This window comes from Cylas formicarius, unplaced genomic scaffold (assembly GCF_029955315.1).
Source record: "Cylas formicarius isolate icCylForm1 unplaced genomic scaffold, icCylForm1.1 PGA_scaffold_1__22_contigs__length_36826433, whole genome shotgun sequence".
Taxonomy (NCBI): domain Eukaryota; kingdom Metazoa; phylum Arthropoda; class Insecta; order Coleoptera; family Brentidae; genus Cylas; species Cylas formicarius.
Window position 1 is genome coordinate 31,742,697 of NW_026844264.1, and position 8,579 is coordinate 31,751,275.

Below are 8,579 nucleotides of genomic sequence, written 5' to 3' on the forward strand. Positions count from 1 at the left end.
GTTTTGTAGCTTATTTAGTGAAATTATTACATATTTGCCGGAAATATTTTTTTGGATCCTGTTTGGTCGTATTAGGTTACGAAAAATAGCTCTGTTTTATGCGCAGTGACAGAACAAAATATCGATTAGGTATCACGGTGTCAGTAAAATAACACCTCGTATATCACTTACAAATAATGTGGAACTGGCTTAATTGGAAATAATAATTAATTATGGTTAAACAAATTTGTTTTTATTCAATATGACAATTAGCTACCTGGTATAGTTAGATGAAACCCAGATCTTTATCGTTTTTTTGATCGCCACAATTCGTTTTTCTTTTTAAATGTTTTTTTTTCTTTTTCGCAGGGTCCTGGCTGGGAATTCGAGACGGAACTCCCGGAATGGGCGAAGATCGACTGGGTCGAACCCGACATATCCGAGTGATAACTGTAAAGAATCTTTCCCATTTTTCATAATGTTAAGCATCTCTTATCCGCTCTGTCTTTCCATACTCTTAGGTTACAAAAAAAAAATGGGTGTATTTTTCCCCAAAAAGGCAGGGTCCAACAAACAATCACATTTTATACATACTTTTCATTATCGTTTTACGTCGGTCAGAAGTGAGAAATTTTGATTTCCTGTAGTTTTAGATATTAGAAAAGTTAATGTAGCATTTGCGTTGTCGTTCGAAGCACATTTTACTTATTCTAATGATTTCCGTTTCGCAAAAGACAATAAAGTAGGTACGTTATGACGTCTATATAGTCGCTTGGAAACTCCTTTTGAACGACCGACGCGCTTACAGAAAAATAAACGTTTTCTTCCGTATTTCAGTGCTGCTAATCATTCTGTAGTGATTATAGGAGAAACTGTAAGAACATCAGCCAAAAGTATTTTTGTATAATGTAAAAAAAAACTCTTTAAAAAGTCTCTATCTATTTCACCGTTGTTAAAGTAAGTGCCACAGTTGTTTTGTATAGAGTGTAAAAGTATAATTTTCTTCTATAGCTTTAAAGTTGATATCGCCCTTTATCAACGTTGAAACGTTCATGATTTCTCATTAAAAAGTACTGGAATACATATTGTGCCTTGATATGTGTGTTGTGACATCTTTCGCTGGTTTTTAAGATAAACTATGTATATCCACTTTTTCATATCAGCTTCGGACCCTTGCTTAGCATAAATTTACCGTTTTATCGTTATAGTTGCTATCGTGTGACATACTTAAATTTAAAATATATATGTTGAAACTGTTTGTGAACATTCTCTAAACATTTCTGATCGTTTTAATTTATGAAGTATTGAAGTCTCACGAGTTGAACCGCGATTCTGTGATGTGTGAACTAATATGATTAAATTTTGCTGATTTTTTTTTTTTGTTCAGAATCTGAAAAATCGTAGCCGATCTAGAGCATTCCCTTCAGTCATCAGATTTTATGCTACCAATTGAATTAAAAAGACGACACGCCAAACGAACAGCGTAAAATTTATGAAAAACACAAAATAATGAGCATGGACCTCATTTGACGATATAATGGGATTTCAGATATTACGGGGAACATATAGCTGTTTCTTAACATAGTGCTTGCACTAAGCACACATTTTCGTACTTAAAAAACCCCAAAAAAAAACATGACTAGTGAGTTAGAAGTCCATTTTTTATATTTCCTACTTTTATCTATATGAGAAAGTTGACTGGTTATGATGTAAATTTTATTGCATAATAATAGTTTTACGCTGATAATAAATTCATGAAGTAAGTAAAACTAAATGTTGAAGTACAGGCCAGTTCTAAAGAAAAATAAAAATTATACTGCCTTGTCCTTACCAAATAATTGATAAAAAAGAGAATTTGAAAGATCATTTTAAACAGTTTGTAACCGATGTTTTGATAAAATAGTGAACGGCGGGAAAACGCGGATAGAGAAAATGATAAAAAATTTTCGTTTTCACTTATTTTCATTTATTTCCGCAGTTGGTGTTACTGAATTGACGCAAAACTTTGAGGTTATATTTCGCGAATAAATATTCAAAAAACTTTGACGGCATATAAAAGTGATACAACCGACAAATTTGTGAACCATCTTCATGAGTAAATTGTCAGTGTAAAAGCAGTATTAAATAATTAATATGAAATAATATAATTTCGAGATAAAAAAATTGACAAAAAATGTCTGTGTAGCGTATCAAAATATATAAGAAAACTCTGATTATATGCTTGTCTGTCAGTTGTTTACTGAATCACATATCTTAATTGTGGTTCTGTTAAAAATGCAGGAAAATTCAAGAAAAATCGCTGTTCTGTCCACTTGTCACATACTATATGCCAGCAAATATCACGTTATTTCAGTCATTGCCACTTTAATTTGTAACATCGGCTGCGACTTTTCGAAAATATGGTTCTTCAAAAAGATAATGATTTTTATTAATTTAGTTGTTCAATTCTATTCTATTCTTTTATAATTTAGCTTAAGTAAAGCACTGGCTGGGATTGTTTTTCCTAATTTATAACTGTGAATAGTGTCAAATCAAAAAATGCGAACAAATGAATCAAAACTATTTCAATCAATTCATTATACTTGATTGTGATCATTTCTTCTAACAAAAACTAAAAAAGGCATTCCCTTAATTGAAACGTTATTCTGCTGGCAGAATGTCTGTAGTTTATTTTCTACCGAGCCCTTTATTATTGGTTTATTTTTGCTGGCAAAATAAACAAGTATCCGTTTAATTTCATACAATAACGGGCTTGCTAAATAAACAGTAAGCAGTATTATTTGAAAAATGAAAGACATTAAAACATTCATTATTTTCGCACTAGTGTTAAAACTAACATACTTTATCAAAATTCTTTGTGTAAATTAAATCGTCAATAACGAAAAATCTACGGGACGCCAGTGCTTCAGTTATTAAATTTCGTTTGATTTTGGTTTTCGTAATACCTCTTAGGATTAGTGTGTTGTTTTTTAGCATGATGTATGTAAAACTTAGCAGTTATGTACATATATATATTGTGTACGATGGATGTGATTGCAATTATGGATTTGTATAAATTTAAATCAATTTTCAGAATCTAGAATATGAAAGAATTTCGGCGCTGTAATTGTGTGCTGCAAAGGCGTAAAATATCTATTTCTAATGTAAAATCCAGTAATTCAGTTACTACCAGCATGGGAAGAGAAGTTGAAGGAGTCAACTTAATGACATTTTTTAAAATAATGCATATGCTTTAGGCACTTGATAGAAATATCCAAATTTTTTAAGCTCTACCCTACATCGAAAATTTTATCAATAATTTGTAAAAATCAAAATCTTTGAATTTATTGCTTTTTTGGATGGTAACGCCCACTAACATATTTTAAGTTCTTTATTTGCTAGAAAATACGATACATCAATTTGTCTATTTGAATATGCTAGGGCTTAGAACAATTGCAGATTGTATGCTACATTTTATTTACTAGTTAATCATTTTGTTCCTTCTTCGATTTCAAGTCGAAGCAGTAAATGAATCATCGCATAAGGTGTCGATACAAAGCATATCCACCGAAAACAGTAACGACAAAATTACAATCTAATAATGAGCTTAAACTTAGCTTTTGCATTTTTTTAACGGCGATAAGATAACACGTGCATGCGCTTCCAATATTGTACTAAAACTAATATCAAAAAGTGAAAAATTAGCGCAAAAAATATTTTCGTAATTATATGAAACCCATATCTTCTTATTGGAATGTTTTTTATTTAATATAAATTTAGTCAAGTGTAACGGTTTATTTCTTCTTAAAAGACAGTATTGTGTTGTTTAGTAGTATACTCCTTTTCGATAGGATGTTAAGAAGTTTGTTTATTATATATATATATATATATATATATATATATATATATATATATATATATATATATATATATATATATATATATATATATATATATATATATATATATATATATATATATATATATATATATATATATATATATGATGACACTATATTCCGGGATATCATCCGTTCGCTCGTTGAACTCCGACTGGAATCCTGCATCCGACTGGAATCCTGCAAATCCTGCATCCGACTTGAATCCTGCAGACGTTTCGCCAAAATCTCACTTGGCATCTTCAATGCTCGCGCTCCGAGAACACTTCGAAGTGTTTTCGGAGCGCGAGCATTGAAGATGCCAAGTGAGATTTTGGCGAAACGTCTGCAGGATTCAAGTCGGATGCAGGATTTGCAGGATTCCAGTCGGAGTTCAACGAGCGAACGGATGATATCCCGGAATATAGTGTCATCATATTTTTCCATCCGTGAATCAATACGTGAGAATATATATATATATATATATATATATATATATATATATATATATATATATATATATATATATATATATATATATATATATATATATATATATATATATATATATATATATATATATATATATATATATATATATATATATATATATATATATATATATATATATATATATATATATATATATATATATATATATATATATATATATATATATATATATATATATATATATATATATATATATATATATATATATATATATATATATATATATATATATATATATATATATATATATATATATATATATATATATATATATATATATATATATATATATATATATATATATATGTATGTATGTATCGAGCGCCGGAGTGATAAGAAAAATCTACGGGCATATTTGCTGTACATACCAAAGGTCCGCGGTAATAGTTAACGTTACATTAAACATAATTTACCATTCAATAGTCAGTCAAAACAGTGCTTCTTTCTTATCATTCCGGCCTCTAAAAAAAAAATTGTTAGGAGATGAAGTTATTGCAAATATTGTTAAAAGTTCTGTTTGTAGCTTGCTGTAATCTGTGATGGTTATTATTTTTGCAGCTAAAACAATGTACTTTTAAAAAGTAATCTAGAAATGTAATTGATATGTAGTTTAGTGTGTAATGAGAATTATATAAATGATTAAATTGTTTAATCTCGAGCCTGCTCTTAATTTGTACCCTTTTGTATATCAACTGCGTGCAAATTTTGCACACCTTCCCAAGAAATGTCGTGACGTTAGAAAAATTCAAAATTTCCCCGCCGACCTTAACTTGAATTTCTGACACCGCAATAACGTCAGCAAAAATATCATGGTAAATTAATTTCTCAATAACGGGAAGGATGCCAGGAAATCATGTTTCAAAATGGTCACCAGGAAATTATCTCTCATAAACCAGTTAAATCTCACGGACAGGAAATTATTGATAAATTATGGGTGAGTTTGGAAGCAATAAAGTAGTATGCCTGATATTTCTTCTTTAAGTGCGACGGTCAGTAACTTAAAACTATTCCTTTAGACTTTATTTTAAAAATTATATCTGAACGTTTCGGTTAACATGTATCTCCAATCCTGATTAAGAGAACAATGATCAAATTCTTATCATCGCAGCACAACAAGGTTATCAGAAGGAACTGATCAACAACGGTACTTGAAACATCTCATTCAAAGGGCCAACGCAGAAGAAGAGAGGAAAGAGACAATACAATACTGTCTCTAGATCTGGCGATATACTCTACTGTGCAGTCACTATGACAAAACCTTTTGAGCAACTAACCAAAAACTGCATATTATAGAAACTCGCATTGAAGGATAAAAGAATAGTGTTCAGCGGAGCAAAACAACAAAAATCCTCTGGTGAAAAGCAATAATAGTTCATAGAGAGCGACACTGGTACGAAAGAAAGTTCAGGGGAACAGTTTTTATTCAGTGAACTGAATTCGTCTTTAAAAATCTCCATTTATTTTGCGCCTTGTGCCTTACTGTGAGTTAAAAGAAAAAATCATCTGCGTAAAGATGTTCTGTCACAAATATGGATAGTAAATAGAAGAGGTCCGAGGATCGGACCTTGCGGAACACCACATGTAATTGGCTCCGCAGATGACAGAGTATCGTTAAACTCAAATATGCTGAAGTCTGTGAGTGAGATAACTGCATAATAGATGTAGGACTCTCTTTGAAAAATCAATAAAATGTAAAATAACAAGTAACAACCCTTGCTTATTAGGATATTATTAATCGAATTGTTAGTGTTTTAGCAATCCATCAGTTGCCGTATACAAACGAATTTGGGAGCAATCGGATCTTTGCGGAAATATTACCCACAAACGTCCTAACATATATGGGTTTCGAGTTGAATTGGCAACGCTGCGGATGCGAAAATATTACGATAGATCAGGACAGACTATTGTCATATGCCAAAACCGAAAAAAATCATTTCTACTAATATTACACTTAAAACATCTTTCGTAAAACCCAATTTCAAAAATCCGACATTTATTATTAACCTTAACCTTTTACATTAAGGCGGTCACAAAATATCGTGTATGTAGTTCATATAACAACCTCATTCATCCTTTGCGTTCATATTCGCTAATGTGTGGGCAAAACATTGTTACCAGTTTTGGTTAATTGGTCAGGCTATATATTTCTTGAGATATTTCTTAAATAAAAAATACAGAGTGTCAAATTGGTGAAAAGGTCTTAATTTGTTTCATTCCTATCAAGCAATATACAAAGATTTGGAAAATCTTAAATCAATCCCTTTCAAGCATTCATTCTCAACCCAACTAAATGTTACTTAGGTTATTTGGTCCAAAAAATAGTATAGAAAACAACATAAAAATAGAGGATTGCACCTATTCCAAAAACAACCTTTAGAAAGAAGTGATCAAGCAGCCTGTCTGGAAGAAAACCTTTATTTACAGACGATAAGGAAATGCAACTTGTCAAAAGCAGTAAACTTTGGTTATGACCTAACCATAAAAATAATCAAGTATCAAAAATGCCGAGAAGAACAAACTTCCTCATAATTTCGACTGAGTAAAACAGCTAGTCGGAAAAGACTGGTACTACAATTTCATGAAAAGACGTCCCAGCATATATCTGGGAACGCCCGAGGCGACATCACTGAATCGTATCACTACGTTTAATGAAACCGACGTTAACATTTTTCATGTTAATTTGAAGGCCATACAAAACAAACTTCATATTCAGCCTAATAAAACAAAAAGACTGAAATATAAGAATAAAGCTTCAAAAAAAAAGATTAATAGTATGTTGTGCAACAAGTGCGGTAAACGACATTTGACTCGTGAGTTTATTTGATACGAGCGTAGCGCAGCGGAGCGAGTTTTTAATGAACGAGTGAGTTAATATACTATACTTTTTCTACGACCGTTAGTTTTTGGGTACATTTTCGCAAAACAACACGAATACATTCACTGACATAACTGTCAAAATTGATAAATGTCAAAATTCAAAGCGTGGGAAATATCTTGCTCCCAAATCCGTGCGGTAAAATCTCGGAAATGTCCGAAGTGTCTCGAATTCGTGGGAAACGAAACTGACGTGGTAAAGTGACGCTTCTCGCACGCTCGATCGGTGGGTAATTAGGTATTTTACAGACGGGAGTAGAAAAAAGAATATTAAAGAATTGCAACAATATTGAATACTTAAGTGACTTTAGTCAAAATAGAAAATAAAAAAGAGAGAATGAAAAAGACGAAAAGGAAAATGAAGACTATTTTTTGTAGTGATAGATATGTACATCCCCCATTGAAGACTGGGTTATGTGCTACGTGTGCAAAAAATGGGCTTTCGAGAATTGTACTGACGGACAGTCAACATCGTTAATAATGATAGTTCGTATTTACCCGTCTAATGCCGAGTAAAGCCGAACACTGAAGGTTGTTTTACTTTCGTTATATTAAAAAAGTATAAATATTGATTAGTGAATTTCTTAGACAGATAAGTAAACATAATAATTAAAAAATATCTTAGAAACTAAAGACAATGTTAGAACTTTTGGAGTTATATTTGTATTGTATTGAAGATTTCCTGAGACATTCTTCGAAATAATCCTGTCAGTCAAAGTTCTTGAGGTGCATTGCCAAGTGCTTAGTATGTATATGTAGGTAGGTATATGTATATTTGTATCTCTGTATACAGGCCGGTGCCAGTAGAGTACCGCTCTATCTGTTTCTAGAAATGTTTTGGGTCTATTTGTATTGCCATTATAATTATTATGTATATCATATAAATTTTCTGTTTTAAATTGAATTCATCAACGTCCAAGCGTCAACGGGCATACATGTATGCCGGTGTGTGAACAAAACTCCATCATTTTTTAATTAATTTTTAGATTCAGTGTTTGGCTAGAACTTTTAATATTTATATCTGATTTAAGAAGATCGATATTTCTGCATCACACATCGTTCACAATAAAATTATATGTTTGATACCCAATCATCCTGATCTGCGGCAAAGAGTACATTCGCATAGCTGTATGACACACATACAGGCCAGTTTATTTTTTTGTTTTTTGTTGGTGGGTATTTCGTTTATTTGCAAACGAATCTTTTATATTTTCGCAGGACGACGTGTTTGATGTTTTTATTTTGCGCGCGATGCTGCGTGTGTAGCAAAAACACCATCCTCCAACAAGGATGTAATAGTTTTGGCTTAATTCCAATCGATTCGCTATCGCCGGCTGTTTCCAAATTTTCAAAATC

The 8,579-nt window shown here is 31.5% G+C and overlaps 1 protein-coding gene across 4 annotated transcripts in view; it reads left to right on the forward strand.

The window, feature by feature from the left end:
• LOC132696556 (pseudouridylate synthase RPUSD2-like) overlaps nucleotides 1-3,852 on the forward strand; it is a 378,541-nt gene extending 374,689 nt beyond the window's left edge. For all 4 annotated transcript variants that reach the window (XM_060661445.1, XM_060661446.1, XM_060661447.1 and 1 more), the window contains one exon: nucleotides 349-3,852. In XM_060661445.1, the coding sequence (XP_060517428.1) occupies nucleotides 349-426 (78 nt within the window). In that variant the 3' untranslated portion in view covers nucleotides 427-3,852. The remainder of the gene's footprint in view (nucleotides 1-348) is intronic.
• Nucleotides 3,853-8,579: the final 4,727 nt, after the last annotated feature.